A 17,098-nucleotide genomic window follows, 5' to 3' on the forward strand; every position below is an offset into this window, starting at 1 on the left:
AAATTTTGAACAATTCTGTCATGAAATTGGGGGAGAAAGATGCAGGAAATCAACCCAAGTTCTTAAATATAAGCAAGTAAGCATAATCATTATTTTCATTATCCTTTTCAATTGCTTCCTTTTAATTTAATTTTTTAATATTTGACACAGTTAAAAAAAAGAAATCGTATTTTAACTTAGCAGCTGAAAGCATTTTTAGAGTTAAATTTACATTCAATTATGGGTCTTAGGGAGACACCGTGGTGCAATGGTTCAGCGCTGGATTATCCCACCTCATTAATGTTGGCGACATTTCTGAGTGTTTCAAAACTTCTCTAAGTGGTTTCGCTACAATGTGGAACGCCGTTCGGACTCGGCTATAAAAAATAGGTCTCTTATCATTGAGCTTAACATGGATTCGGCAGCTCTCGGTGATAAGAGAGAAGTTCACCGCTGTGGTATCACAATGGACTGAATAGTCTAAGTGAGCCTGATACATCGGGCTGCCACCTAACCTATGGGTCTCATAATTTAACACCTACAATTTGTAGACTGCAACGGCAAACGATTTAAAATTTTAATAATGTATATATTTACTGAATTTCCTTTATTTGTTTACTTTGTAAACCGATTTTTATACCCTCCATCATAGGATGGGGGTATATTAACTTTGTCATTCCGTTTGTAACACATCGAAATATTGCTCTAAGACCCTATAAAGTATATATATTCTGGGTCGTGGTGAAATTCTGAGTCGATCTAAGCATGTCCGTCCGTCCGTCTGTTGAAATCACGCTAACTTCCGAACGAAACAAGCTATCGACTTGAAACTTGGCACAAGTAGTTTTTATCGATGTAGGTCGGATGGTGTTGAAAATGGGCCATATCGGCCCACTTTTACGTATAGCCCCCATATAAAGGGACCCTCAGATTTGGTTTGTGGAGCAGAAGCATATTTCATCCGATCCAGCTGAAATTTGGTATATGGTGTTGGTATATGGTCTCTAACAACCATGCAAAAATTGGTCCACATCGGTCCATAATTATATATAGTCCCCATATAAACCGATCCCCAGATTTGGCTTGCGGAGCCTCAAAGAGATGCAAATTTCATCCGATCCGGCTGAAATTTGTACATGATGTTGGTATATGGTCTCTAACAACCATGCAAAAATTGGTCCATATCGGTCCATAATTATATATAGCCCCCATATAAACCGATCCCGAGATTTGGCTTGTGGAGCCTCTAAGAGAAGCATATTTCATCCGATCCGGCTGAAATTTGTACATGGTGTTGGTATATGGTCTCTAACAATCATGCAAAAATTGATCCACATCGGTCCATAATTATATATAGCCCCCATATAAACCGATCCCCAGATTTGGCTTGCGGAGCCTCAAAGAGAAGTAAATTTCATCCGATCCGGCTGAAATTTGGTACATGATGTTGGTATATGGTCTCTAACAACCGTGTAAAAATTGGTCCACATCGGTCCATAATTATATATAGCGCCAATATAAACCGATCCCCAGATTTGGGTTGCGAAGTCTCCAAGAGAAGCAAATTTCATCCAATCCGGTTGTAATTTGGAACATGGTGTTAGTATATGATCTTTAACAAACGTGCCAGAATTGGTCCATATCGGTCCATAATTATATATAGCCCCCATATAAAACATTCTCCAGATTTGACCTACGGAGCCTCTTGGAGGAGCAAAATTCATCCGATCCGGTTCAAATTGGGAACGTGGTGTTAGTATATGGTCGCTAACAACCATACCAAAATTGGTCCAATCACACAAAAATTGGTCCATATCGGTTCATAATAAAATTTTCATCATTGTCAAAATTTTATTTCTATAGAAAATTTTGTTCAAATTTTATTCGGTTCATAATCATGGTTGCCACTCGAGCCAGAAATAATATACCAAGATTTTATTTCTATAGAAAATTTTGTTAAAATTTTATTTCTGGAGAAATTTTTGTCAAAATTTTCTTTCTATAGAAAATTTTGTCAAAATTTTTATTTCTATAGAAAATTTTGTGAAAATTTTATTTGTATAGAAAATTTTGTTAAAATTTTATTTCTGTACAAAATTTTGTCAAAATTTTATGTCTACTTTGTCAAACTGAATTATATACGTATTGGATCGATCTTTTTTGATTTAATATATTCCACGTATGGACTTACATACAATTTAGAAGATGGTGTTACGAGATTTTAAGATACCTTGCCATCGGCAAGCGTTACCGCAACTTAAGTAATTCGACTCTGGATGGCAGCGTTTAGAAGAAGTTTCTACGCAATCCATGATGGAGGGTACATAAGCTTCGGCCTGACCGAACTTACGGCCGTATATACTTGTTTTAAATTAATTTGATTTAAAATATTTAAACATTAAATTATTTTGTTTTACCTGCTTTTTAAATTGATATCGTATTATTATATATTTTTATTCAATTAAATTTTTAAAATGTATCACTACAGGATTTTTTCACGAAATTTTTTACATTCTGAAATGTTTGGGGGCTTTTGAAAAAACTCTAGAGCAATTTAGGGGTTTTTTCTTAAGATTTGGGGGAAGATTCAAAAATGACCTGGCAACACTGCCTCATTGATTAACGTCATCTATCGCTGCTTAGAACATTTTCGAGAAATTTCCCTACCCTTGAGATCTTAGTCTATTCGATAAGCCTATTCGATAAAAAAAAAATTACCATCTATCTATAAATCATTAAACAATTTCTTCGGTCCCTGATGGTAACATATGTTCTGCAGTGGGATAGATACATTAGTTTATTCTTTTTATATCATATGTTGACACGTTACCCCCAAACTGTAAGAAAAAGTCAATAATTTTCTCCATTAATAAATATTTTAATAGTACGCCCATTTATTCGTTTCTAAATACATTTAAGACAACAAACAATGATAAAAGTACCCTCTGCTAAATGAGTCATTAGAAATACTCTACTCATCAGTAATACTCGACTCATGAGTGTATTTGAACGAATAGCCATTGCACTCATTTTCTTCATTGCTACACTTAAGATCTGGCCACAAAATTCACCCAAAATCCATGTTTAGCAGATAGCTGAAAACCAGAAGCTTTAAGTTCCATTGGTATACAGCTTTTGGGAGATTTTTCAAACTTAAATTCACGCAATAGATAATAAACCAAGACCTTGGATTCCAATAAAGCGAAACGGGAACCTAAAAATCACTCAATTAAAACAAACAAAACTCTTCCAAAATATTCGTCTACATACCAATACAATTTCTGGGTCCAACACCAAAAGGTATATAGGCAAATGGATTTATTGTATCCTTATTTTCTTCACTAAATCGTTCTGGATCGAATTTCAAAGGCTGATCAAAATATTGTGGGTCTCTGTGTAGAGCGGGAACGGGTAGCCAAACACCATCACCTTTTTTCAGATCCAATTTTAATCCATCGCCCAAATCATAGCTGATGTCTTTATTGCACGTCCGATCAATTATATTAGCAGCAGGCCATTTTCTTAAACATTCACGAACCACCATATCCATATATCTCATATCCATCATAGCTTCATAGGTGGGAGGTTGGCCATTTAATTTTTCATTAACCTCTTGGATTTCTTCATAGAGTTTCTCTTGAATATCAGGGTTTTCCATCAGCTCATGTATGGTGAAACATGATAGAGAAGAAGATGTTTCAAATCCCGCAAAAAAGAAGAGGAAACATTGACCGACAATATCCACATCACTCCATTCACGATTGGATGCCTTGACTTGAGAGTCATTGGACTTTATCATACCACGGGCCTCCATAAGCATATTGATCATATCGGGTCTTATGATATTCTTCTCTTGGCGATATTTCATGGAATCCAAAACCAATCGCATAAAATAATCTATAGACTGTTTATCAAATAGCTGGATATTCAAGAGCTAAAAAGTAAATAATATAAAATAATATAAATAATATAATAATATAAAAAAAGTGTTTATTAAATATCGATATCTTCTTACATTCATTATTTTTGGAAATTGACCAAATAGGAAAAATTTCAAACCTTGTGTAAAGGTAAAAGTAGTCATCTTTTTTCCCGATATGTAAAATTCATTATCTGTCTCGGTGAATGAATTGACCTGTAGACCAAAAGCTGTCGATGCAATTATATCATTGGTATAGCGTGTTATGAAATCCTTGATTTCTAACTCCAATCCTTGGGGACCTGCAGCTTCCGATAGACTCTTCATATATAGCATTGTTTGTTGGGCTACATCATGCATTAACTGATACATAGCCCTCATTTTACTACCTGTAAAGGCTGGACTCAATGTACTACGCATATCCTTCCATCTGCCATCCTGCATCATAAAGAGCGACGCCGCGAAAAGATGTTTATCATCGTCAGGATCGGTAAATGTACGATGATTAACGAAATGATCGAAATCTTTGACAGCAATTTGTTTGATTAACTCGGGATCTTTTATCATATAAATAGGCTGACCTTGATCGAAAACTCCATAAACTCTGTAGAAAAATACAGATAAAATGGAGAATACAGATATCACTATCATTTATCTAAATATAGAATCGAACAGCACATATTTATAACAGTGATGTGCACCTAATGCTATGGCAAGATCTGTATCTCGTGGAAGCAGAATAATAGGAGTAGAAGTGTCCGCGTGACTCGAAATTGTTGTGAGCGTCATTAACTAATCAAATATCAATCGTGAGAAACAAATTTTGGAAAAATATTCACGAGTTGAATTCGCGAATAATATAGTCACTTTTATGATGTTAAGACTTTAATAACGGCTCCATCCATTCCTCGACAGAATTTGCTATCCAATATTTGCTACTATTATTCAAAACGCCCGTTGAGATACAAGTAGCAAAAGTTCATATTAGCTTTGTCATTCCGTTTGCAACACATCGAATTATTGATCTAAGACCCCATAAAGTATATTTATTTTCTGGGTCATGGTGAAATTCTGAGTCGACCTAGCGATGTCCGTCTGTCCATCTGTTGAAATCACGCTAACTTCCGAACGTAACATGCTATCGACTTGAAACGCGGCACAAGTAGCAATTATTGGTGTAGGTCGAATGGTATTGCAAATTGACCATATCGGACCACTTTTACATATATCCATCATATAAAAGGACCCCCAGATGTTAGGTTAGGTTAGGTTATGTGGCAGCCCGATGTATCAGGCTCACTTAGACTATTCAGTCCATTGTGATACCACAGTGGTGAACTTCTCTCTTATCACTGAGTGCTGCCCGATTCCATGTTAAGCTCAATGACAAGGGACCTCCTTTTTATAGCCGAGTCAGAACGGCGTTCCACATTCCAGTGAAACCACTTAGAGAAGCTTTGAAACCCTCAGAAATGTCACCAGCATTACTGAGGTGGGATAATCCACCGCTGAAAAACTTTTTGGTGTTCGGTCGTAGCAGGAATCGAACCCACGACCTTGTGTATGCAAGGCGGGCATGCTAACCATTGCACCACGGTGGCTCCCCCCCAGATTTTGCTTGCCCGGTTGAAATTTGATACGTACACCCTCAAAAAAAATTGCTTCTCTAACATATGTTCCAAACATATTTTGCAGGAAGCACATATATTATTGGATACTGCCGAAACATTAATATGTTCGTTTTATGTGAGCATATTATATGTTTGGAAGCATTTTGAGTCCAAAAATAGTTTATGCTTGGAAGAATTCCCCAAAGAAGATTGTGCTCATTCCCTCACATAATTTTCACTTTCACGAAATTTTTGAGTTCTTCGCATCTTTTTCCGTAATACAAATATGCTGTTTTTTTTTTTCAAATGTCTATTCTCTTGGTTCTGAATATTCATTCTAATATTCAAATTAAATAATATTTAGACTTAAGCATATTAAATTTTTGGCCTTATCATGAAACAGTTTTGCGAAACAACATACAAGCGGTTTCACAGAAATTGCTCTCATTTCATTCTCTCGCTGTGTTATATTGATATCTTTTTATTCAACCCTCCCGGTTTCCATCTCTATTTCTTTCTCTATACTAACTCTCTCTCTCTCTCTGTCGCTCTCTGAATAAAGTATCCCAACATATATGTGTTTACTCGAAATTTGTAAATTTATATATGTTTACATTCACACATATTATTTTTATGAAATATTCATGCCCCAAACATAATATATTCTAACATATTAACATATGTGTCCCAAACATTTTGTGTTAGTTTAGGAACATTACATGTTTGTACTTAAATGTATTGTGTTTAGAAATTGTACCCGAAACACATTTGGTTTATATCGGAACATATGAAAAACATATTTTTCTAACAGTGTAGTAAAAGTATATGGTCTCCAACATTTATGCTAGACAAACTTAATGGTTGTCCAAATTTTTGTGACTTTAATTTGGATTTTTTATTATTTATTTTATGAATTTTACTACTCTCATATTAATGAATTCTACTTTGAATTAATGATTTATAAATCACAGTGTAATTTCTCATCTTTTGAATTGTTTGAATTATGAATTTGAATTAGTTTGAATTACTTTTAGTAAAAGTTTACTAAATAATCGATAAAATCTATTGTGAATATTTCCTAATCGAATTTAGTACATTAAGCTATCAACGGTTTAAGACGCTTTCTTTTTTAATCACTTTCCCTCCAACTTTCAAACGGTGAGCATCATTACACATATATCTCCTCTCATTTATTTCCTATTTCATTTTTCAATAAATATTGTACCTTAACAGGTAGACAGATAAGTCCCCGGTCTGACACATAGATGGCGTCGCTAGTATTAACTGCAAACTATTTTTATATAGTACCAACCTTCAAATGATTCATGTCAAAATTTGACGTCTGTAAGTCAATTAGTTTGTGAGATAGAGCGTCTTTTGTGAAGCAACTTTTGTTATTGTGAAAAAAATGGAAAAAAAGTAATTCCTTGTTGGCTTGATAATGAGTTTCCGGTCTCTGTCCCAGGGAAATCAACAATAATTAATTGGTATGCAAAATTCAAGCGTGGTGAAATGAGCAAGGAGGACAGTGAACGCAGTGGACGCCCGAAAGAGGTGGTTACCGACGAAAACATCAACAAAATCCACAAATTGATTTTGAATGACCGTACAATGAAGTTGATCGAGATAGCAGAGGCCTTAGAGATATCAAAGGAACGTGTTGGTCATATCATTCATCAATATTTGGATATGCGGAAGCTCTGTGCAAAATGGGTGCCGCGCGAGCTCACATTTGACCAAAAACAACAATGTGTTGATGATTCGGAACGGTGTTTGCAGCTGTTAACTCGTAATACACCCGAGTTTTTCCGTCGATATGTGACAATGGATGAAACATGGCTCCATCACTACACTCCTGAGTCCAATCGACAGTCGGCTGAGTGGACAGCGACCGGTGAACCGTCTGCGAAGCGTGGAAAGACTCAAAGTAAAGTAATGGCCTCTGTTTTTTGGGATGCGCATGGAATAATTTTTATCGATTATCTTGAGAAGGAAAAAACCATCAACAGTGACTATTATATGGCGTTATTGGAGCGTTTGAAGGTCGAAATCGCGGCAAAACGGTCCCATATGAAGAAGAAAAAAGTGTGGTTCCACCAAGATAACGCACCGTGCCACAAGTCATTGAGAACGATGTCAAAAATTCTTGTATTGGAGTTCGAATTGCTTCCCCACCCACCGTATTCTCCAGATCTGGGCCCCAGCGACTTTTTCTTGTTCTCAGACCTCAAAAGGATGCTCGCAGGGAAAAAATTTGGCTGCAATGAAGAGGTGATCGCCGAAACTGAGGCCTATTTTGAGGAAAAACCGAAGGAGTACTACAAAATGGTATCAAAAAATTGGAAGGTCGTTATAATCGGTGTATCGCTCTTGAAGGGAACTATGTTGAATAAGAAAAACGAATTTTGAAAAAAAAAATGTGTTTTTCTTTGTTAGACCGAGGACTTATCATCCAACCTGTTACAATATAAATAAAACTTCCCTTAGTTATTATTTATTCTCTTTCCGGTTGGTTTTATTTCCGCATAATATCGTTGATTATTTCTCATTGCTCTGAGAAATAATCAAACGAATCGAACCACTCATATTCTACAGGGGTATTTCATAACAGCAGCAACACATATTGTTCTCCATTTTCCCTACGTTGGACCCCCAAAATTTCCCATTAAAAATATGAAAAAAGCGAGTTAGAAAAAATTGACTTAAATAAACTTCCTGTGCAGTTAAAATAAAGAACATCTTTGTGAGAACATATTTGGAAGTGCTTTTAAAGTTGTGCCGTAAGAAGAACTTCCAAAATTTTTTGCTGGGTATATATAGCACCCATTTAAACCGATCCCCAGATTTGGATTACGGAGCCTCTTGAAGGATCCAATTTGATCCGATCAGGTTGAAATTCGATATGTTGTGTTTGTATATGCACCCTCAAAAAATCGCTTCTCTAACATATGTTATGTTCCAAACATATTTTGCAGGAAGCACATATATTATTGGATACTGCCGAAACATTCATATGTTTGTTTTGTGTTAATATATTATAAGTTTGGAAACATTCATGCCCCAAACATTATATATTCTAACATATTAGCATATGTGTCCCAAACATTGTGTTAGTTTAGGAACATTATATGTTTGCACTTAAATATATTGTGTTTAAAAATTGTGCCCGAAACACATTTTGTTTATATCGGAACATATGAAAAGCATATTTATCTAACAGTGTGGCCTCTAACAACCATGCACAAATTGGTCAATATCAGTCCCTAATTATATATAGCCCCCATTAAACCGATCCCCAGATTTGACCTCTGGAGCCTCTTGGAGGAGCAAATTCCATCCTAATCGGTTGCAATTTTGTACGTTATGTTAGTATATGGCTTCTAACAACCATGCAAAAATTGGTCCATATCGCTTCATAATTATGTGTATATCACAGTGGAGTGAATAGTCTAAGTGAGCCTGAAACTTAATCGGGCTGCCACTTTAACCTGCAAAATATACCTCATGAGAACTAACGTATAATTTATAAGACGATATTAAGAATTTTTAAGATACCTTGCCATCGGCAAGTGTTACGCAAACTATGGTGGAAGATATATAATATTCGGCCTGGCCAAATTTACGGCCGTTTATACTTGTTTATATTTTCTCTTGCTTTTTTAAAATGAAATCCAAAAAAGACTGCAATATCATCACACTTGAAGAACTAATGCGAATTAATGCTGCGGATGCTTAAAAAGTTGACTTCTACCCTATAACAAGCTCATGTCAAACTCATAACTTCTGAGCAAATTTCGCACCACTTCCGGATCCAAAAAACACGTTTTCATTGCGTTAATGCACCCTCAAGAAAAATCGCCTCTGTAATATATACTCCCAAACCTATTCTGCTTCAAGCATATATATTTTAAGAAATTGTACAAACAACACATTGTTTGTACTGTGCAAACATATGTTATGTTTCACTCTAAGCATATCGATTGCAAGGCTCCGAATACACAATTGAATGTGTAAATTGAATAATGTTTAGACTTGAACATTTCAAATTTTTAAAGAATATCAAGAAAAAAGGGGCCAACTGAACTTTATTTTAGTTCATGAAGATTCGTTGATTTTAGTTAAATTTTGCACAATATGAGTAAATGTTCCTTATTTGAATAATGTTTTGCTAACTTTAATGACGTGAACTAAAAATAAGAAAAAAAGTTGTATACAAATATAGTGCACAATTTTACTACAAAATAAAATAGTTCATATTTTCCTAAAATGACAGAAGTTTGCTTGAATTGATTTCATAAGTCTCTCAAATGACTAAATTTTACTAAAATTGTACCTGTCTCGAACTTCGTACAGCGCTAAAGACATTTTAACAATTTTTAAATCCAATTTTTTCTTCCAACATATGAAATTTTCTTAAACAAACATATCATTTTTACATCGAAACCTATGAAAATTAGTCTTTTTCGTGCGTATGGCAACACTTTTTTGCTAGAAATTAATTATACACTCAAAAAAAGTGAACTCTCTATTTCACTAAAGCCAATTTAACTTTATTTTAGTTCATAGAAATATTAGGTTTGGAGAAAGTTTTCTTTACTCTAATAAATTTTTGTGTACGTTAGTTAAATTAACTAAACCCGAGGAAAAAAATATACTCAAATGAAGCATAAAGATTGACTAAATTTGCGTCTTCCACAAAATAGTTCAAAATTTCTTTAAATTTTTAAATTTTACCAAAAATGCGTCCATCATGAACTTCGTATGTCACTAAAGACATTCTTGCAATTTTTAACTCCAAGTTTTTTCTTCAAACTACAAAATTTTCTTTAACAAGTGAAAAAACTTAGTTATGTCTAATAAATTTACTTGTATTTGTCGAAAAATATTTACTTATTTTTATGACATCGGCGTGATGCCAACGTTTGTAATACTGTTTAGTTAAAATTTTCTACAAATATTCAAAATTTTCTAAAATTAACCGAAAGTTTTCTTCCTGGTGGGTTCACTGTTTTTTCAGTGTATGAATTTTCTTGAATTAGACGAAAAATATTTACTTATTTTTAAAATTGCCTACTTTTTCAAAAATTAACCAAAATAATCTTGTCTGGGCGGTTCACTGGCTTGAGTGTATTGCGCACTTAATACGTTTTTGAGTCAGAAAGATACTTTTCTATACAGTTTATAGCAGTCCTTTTTTGTATGATCATATTAAAGACATCCTGGATTTTCCTGCAATTCGTCAGATTTCCTAGAAAATTTGACAGTACTCTGGATCATAAATCGACTCACAAACATACGTATTTTCGATTTCAAACTTTCTCATCCGTTCTTTACAATGAATAAATCTTGCTTCTCCCGGTTTCCGATCTTTATTATTATGACAATACTCGGTAGTGTAAACAAATATTTCATTCACCAATTAACTTACTTTCCATCATGCTCATTGTAAATCTCAACCAGAACATCTAACATCGATTTACGACCTAATACCATTTCCCAAAAATTACCTACAATAGGTATATGTTTGGCTGAGGGAATACCACGTTTTTTGAAATAATCATGATTGGCTGTACAGAAGCGATAGATCAGATAAAGTAACACCGATATCAAAATCACCCATTCTAACCACATTTTTTGTTATTTTTAATTCGGTAGCTTCTTTTTAATACTGATTATCACTTTGTTTTGTTGTTTTTTTTTTTTTTTAATAAAAATTTGATTTTGTTATTGGGTATTCAATTGTAAGAAATTTGTTTAACTGGTTCGATTGTTTATTATGTTAACTCTTTTTATGAATAATCAAACAAGTAAAACAATTGGAGAGAGATGGAGAGCAATGATATAAAAGCTTAGTTTTGGCTTTGAGCTTTTTTCTTATGCTCTCGCAGTAGCAATACGAAATAGATGGTTTGAGATCGTAGTATGTTAAATCAATATTTTATACCCTTCACCACTTTGTAAGTCCACATTTTCGATACCATATCAAATCCGTCCAATGTGTTGGATGCTATATGAATCCATACACATATATTCTGTATATCTGAGCAGATCTGTACAGAGTTCTGCAATACTTATAGATTTTACATTTAAGTCGGCTAATGCGCTGAGGTGGAACACAATGTTAGTAAAAAAATATAGGAAACATTTAAATATGAACCAATTTTGAGGCAACTTCGCAAAAGTGTATTTATGATTTATCGGTCGATAGATGTGTAATAGAGTAGTAGGAAAATTTGAGTCATTTTGATAAGTTTTCGACTTAGCAGTGGCGATTTGATAAGGAAAATGTAGGTATTTCGGCCAGTTTTGCCTAAATAGGAAAAACATATATATCGAATCTATATCGAAATCTGAACCGATTGCAATCAAATTTCACATGCATAGTTACTATGTTGAATCTACTCCCTGTGCAAAATTCCACGTAAATCGGATAACAACATTGACCTCTGCGGTCATATGACGGAAAATTGGGCGAAAGATATATATGGGAGCTATATCAAAATCTGAACCGATTTCAACCAAAATAAACACGCATATGCAGAACCTTAATTCTACTGCCTGAGCAAAGTTTCAAGTTCAATTCTACTTCCTCTGCAAAATTTCACGTAAATCAGAGTAGCACTTTTGCCTCTGTGGGCATATTAGTCCAAATCGGGCGAATGATATATATGGGAGCTATACCTAAATCTGAACCGACTTCAACCAAATTTTGCACAATTAACAATACTATAAAACGTACTCCTTGTGCAAAATTTCAAGCAACTCAGGGCAAAACTCTGGCTTTTGAGAACATATAAATCCAAATCGGACGAAAGATATATGGGAGCTATATTTAAATCGGAACCGATTTTAACCAAATTAAGCACACTTAACGATACTATTAAACGTACTTGTTGTGCAAAATTTGAAGCAAATCAGGGCAAAACTCTGGCTTTTGGGGCCATATAAGTCCAAATCGGTCGAAAGATATATATGGGAGCTATATCTAAATCTGAACCGATTTCAACTTAATTTGGCACAATTAACGATACTATTAAATGTACTCCTTGTACAAAATTTTAATCAAATCAGGGCAAAACTCTGGCTTTTGAAGCAATATAAGTCAAAATCGGACGAAAGGTATATAGGGGAGCTATATCTAAATCTGAACCGATTTCAACTAAATTTGGCACAATTAACGATACTATTAAACGTACTCGTTGTGCAAAATTTGAAGCAAATCAGGGCAAAACTCTCGCTTTGGGGCCATATAAGTCCAAATCGGACGAAAGATATATATGGGAGCTATATATAAATCTGAACCGATTTAGATGATATTTGGCAGTTTTGACGGGACTGACAAAATATTCAGATGTACAAAATTTGAAGAACGTCGGTTCATAAATACGTGAATTATGATCAAATCGGTGATAACTATATATGGCAGCTATATCTAAATCTGAACCGATTTTTTCCAAAATTAATAGCGATTGTCTTCTACCCGAAGAAAGACGTTATGTCAAATTTGAGGACGATCGGACTTAAACTGCGACCTGTACTTTGTGCACAAAATTACATATACTGACAGACGGACGGACAGACAGACAGACGGACATCGCTAAATCGACTCAGAATTTAATTCTAAGCCGATCGGTATACTAAAAGATGGGTCTATGACAATTATTTCTTGGCGTTACATACAAATGCACAAACTTATTATACCCTGTACCACAGTAGTGGTGAAGGGTATAAAAATGTTTAATATTAGATTGATTAAATTTTTCATTTATTTTTTTATTAATTAGTTCATTATATTTGTTAATAATTATAACATAATTGTAAGCTTTAACTGCTAGAGTCTTAATCATGCAAATTCAAATTTTGCAAACAGATTTTGGTATTGATTCCGAACCAAAATTGCGACTTTTTTAAAATAAAAACATTTTTTAGATTTAAATATAGACCCTTATAATTTTAAAATTGGTGCAGATGCATGGTTGCCACAGTTGGTAGAATTCTACCAAAAATTGTAGATTTTTCACTGTTTGGGAGATTGGTAGAATTATTGATGTTTTGGTAGATTTTGCCAAATATTCCTCTCCAACTAAGAGGTGCATCACAATTTTTCTATACAAAATAAGATTTTGAGAAAATTTTATATAGAAATAAAAGTTTCAGAAATTTTTTTATTGAAATAAATATTTGAGAAAATTTTCTATGCAAAATAAAATTTTGAAAAAATTTTCTATAGAAATAAAATTTTGAAAACAATTTCTATAGAAATTAAATTTTGACAAAAATTTCTATAGAAATTAAATTTGACAAAATGTTCTATGAAAATAAAATTTTGACAAAATTTTTTATGAAAATTAAATTTTGACAAAAAATTTTTCCATACTAACTACAAACAAGTATATACAGCAGTAATTTCGGCCGGGCCGAATCTTAAATACCCACCACCATGAACCAAATAATAGGGTTTCCTTTGAAATTTCAGGAGGGCTTAAGGACTTGAGGACACTTCCCGAAGATATATTTAAAGATTTCACCTATGAGGACTATATCAGATTCTGGATTTATAAAAACCATTTTTGTTTGAGTTTTAGACGAATCAATAACATCTCTTGTAAGTGTGCAAGAAAATTATAAAATAACGTCTTGATTTGAAATCTTAAATCTGTAGATTTTCACCCGAGAAGTAAAATCTGGAAATTTTACAATGAGTTTCAAGCAATTTTCATGATCAGTGCGCCTTCTATACCCTCAAGAAGTGAAGTCGGTCTATATGGAGGCATTACCAAAAGGACCGATAAAAACTTAATCCGATACACGTTTTTGTGAACCTAAAATACGAGAATATTTACAAATTCAGGCAAATCGGATAAAAACTACGGTTTCTAGAAACCCAAGGAGTTAAATCGGGAGATCGGGGGCTATACTAAAATATGGACCGATACTCACCGTTGTCGGCACACCAGCTTATGGCCCGAGAATACCTCTAGATTTCCAATTTCAGGCAAATTGGATAAAAACTTCGGATTCTAGAAGCCCAAGAAGTAAAATCGGGATATCGGTCTATATGGGGGCTACACCAAAACATGGACCGATACGGACCATTTTCGGTACCTCTAGATTTTCAATTTCAGGCAAATTGCATAAAAACTACGGTTTCTATAAGCCCATGATCCCAAATCGGGAGGTCAGTTTATATTGGGAACATACCAAAACATGGACCGATGCTCACCATTTTTGGCACACCTCTTTATGGTTCTAAAGTTCCTCTCGATTTCCTATTTCAGGTAAATTGGATAAAAACTGCGGTTTCTACAAGCCCAAGAAGTAAAATCGGGAGATCGGTCTATATGGGGGCTATACAAAAATATGGACCGATACTCACAATTTTTGGCACACATATTAGTGGTCCTAAAATACCTCTAGATTTCCAATTTCAGGTAAATTGAATAAAAACTGCGGTTTCTATAATCCCAACAAGTAAAATCGGAAGATCGGTCTGTATGGGGGCTATACCAAACCATGGACCGATACTCACCATTTTTGGCACACCTCTTTATGGTTATAAAATACCTCTAGGTTTAAAATTTCAGGCAAATTGGATAAAAACTACGATTTCTATAAGCCCAAGACCCCAAATCGGGAGGTCGATTTATATGGGGACTATATCAAAACCTGGACCGATATAGCCCATCTTCGAACTTGACCCGCCTGCAGACAAAAGACGAGTTTGTGCAAAATTTCAGCACGATTGCTTCATTATTGAAGACTGTAGCGTGATTACAACAGACAGACAGCCAGACAGACGGACATCGTTATATCGTCTTAGAATTTCTCCCTGATCAAGAATATATATACTTTATATAGTCGGAAATCGATATTTCGATGTGCTACAAACGGAATGACAAACTTATTATACCCCCGTCACCATTCTATGGTGGTGGCTATAAAAATTGATTAAATTCATCAAAATAGGATTTTTTTTTAAATTTGGTAGATTTTTGGTACAATTCTCTTCATATTTTGGTAGATTATTTTTGGCACGAGTGGCAACCATGTACAGATCTCGTTTATCAAATGTTCGTTCTCATTTTGCGATGCTCAGTGGTTCCAAATCGTTTATTTTTAATAATTCTGCAACTTTTGATCGGATAAAAATATAAACATAATTTCTTTGTGTGAAGCTGACGTGTTTTCCTCTAAGTTTGTGGGTCCACGGTCGGACCTGTAGGCGTTGAAAGTGGTCTGTCTGATTTTACGCGCCTTTTGCAAACAAATGGTAAAAAGTCGGTATGCTCATTTTTTTGCAATTTCAAATTGGGGAGTCTACAACTTTTAATCTGAAGCCAATAGATACAGTTTTTTTTCTTTTAAAATTCGTCAAAATTTTGCAAAAAATAAATATAAATTGTGGGGTTCATATCGCGTAAACTATAACAGGTTGGCTGATAAGTCCCCGGTCTGACACATAGATGGCGTTGCTAGTATTAAATGCATATTATTTTTATATAGTACCAACCTTCAAATGATTCATGTCAAAATTTGACGTCTGTAAGTCAATTAGTTTGTGAGATAGAGCGTCTTTTTTGAAGCACTTTTGTTATTGTGAAAAAAAATGGAAAAAAAGGAATTTCGTGTTTTGATAAAATACTGTTTTCTGAAGGGAAAAAATACTGTGGAAGCAAAAACTTGGCTTGATAATGAGTTTCCGGACTCTGCCCCAGGGAAATCAACAATAATTGATTGGTATGCAAAATTCAAGCGTGGTGAAATGAGCACGGAGGACGGTGAACGCAGTGGACGCCCGAAAACACCAAAAACATCCACAAAATGATTTTGAATGACCGTAAAATGAAGTTGATCGAGATAACAGAGGCCTTCAAGATTTCGAAGGAACGTGTTGGTCATATCATTCATCAATATTTGGATATGCGGAAGCTCTGTGCAAAATGGGTGCCGCGCGAGCTCACATTTGACCAAAATCAACAACGTGTTGATGATTCTGTGCGGTGTTTGCAGCTGTTAACTCGTAATACAGCCGAGTTTTTCCGTCGATATGTGACAATGGATGAAACATGGCTCCATCACTACACTCCTGAGTCCAATCGACAGTCGGCTGAGTGGACAGCGAACGGTGAACCGACTCCGAAGCGTGGAGAGACTCAAAAGTCCGCTGGCAAAGTAATGGCCTCTGTTTTTTAGGATGCGCATGGAATAATTTTTATCGATTATCTTGAGAAGGGAAAAACCATCAACAGTGACTATTATACGGCGTTATTGGAGCGTTTGAAGGTCGAAATCGCGGCAAAACGGGTCCATATGAAGAAGAAACAAGTGTTGTTCCACCAAGACAACGCACCGTGCCACAAGTCATTGAGAACGAAGGTAAAAATTCATGAATTGGGCTTCGAATTGCTTGCCCACCTACCGTATTCTCCAGACCTGGCCCCCAGCGACTTTTTCTTGTTCTCAGACCTCAAAAGGATGCTCGCAGAGAAAAAATTTGGCTGCAATGAAGAGGTGATCGCCGAAACTGATGCCTATTTTGAGGCAAAACGAAAGGAGTACTACCAAAATGGTATCAAAAATCGAATTTTGG

The 17,098-nt window shown here is 34.8% G+C and overlaps 1 protein-coding gene across 1 annotated transcript; it reads right to left on the reverse strand.

Annotated features, from left to right (window-relative positions):
* Positions 1–2,836: 2,836 nt before the first annotated feature.
* LOC142222624 (putative cytochrome P450 9f2) lies at positions 2,837–11,268 on the reverse strand. Its single transcript, XM_075292864.1, has 4 exons — positions 10,937–11,268; positions 3,995–4,502; positions 3,250–3,913; positions 2,837–3,193 (listed from the first exon to the last, which is right to left on the reverse strand). The coding sequence occupies exons 1-4, from the start codon at positions 11,137–11,139 to the stop codon at positions 3,027–3,029; spliced, it is 1,542 nt and encodes a 513-aa protein (XP_075148979.1). The 5' UTR covers positions 11,140–11,268; the 3' UTR covers positions 2,837–3,026.
* Between the last annotated feature and the right edge of the window lie 5,830 nt (positions 11,269–17,098).

This window comes from Haematobia irritans, chromosome 1 (genome assembly GCF_050003625.1).
Source record: "Haematobia irritans isolate KBUSLIRL chromosome 1, ASM5000362v1, whole genome shotgun sequence".
Lineage (NCBI taxonomy): Eukaryota > Metazoa > Arthropoda > Insecta > Diptera > Muscidae > Haematobia > Haematobia irritans.

Excerpts from the sequence above, each read along its gene's own strand:
- LOC142222624 (XM_075292864.1), bottom strand. The coding sequence starts at position 11,139 with ATGTGGTTAGAATGGGTGATTTTGATATCGGTGTTACTTTATCTGATC. Across the intron at positions 4,503-10,936 it reads TACAATGAGCATGATGGAAA|AGTTTATGGAGTTTTCGATC; the intron begins GTAAGTTAATTG and ends ATTTTTCTACAG. Across the intron at positions 3,194-3,249 it reads TGGACCCAGAAATTGTATTG|GTTCCCGTTTCGCTTTATTG; the intron begins GTATGTAGACGA and ends AGTGATTTTTAG.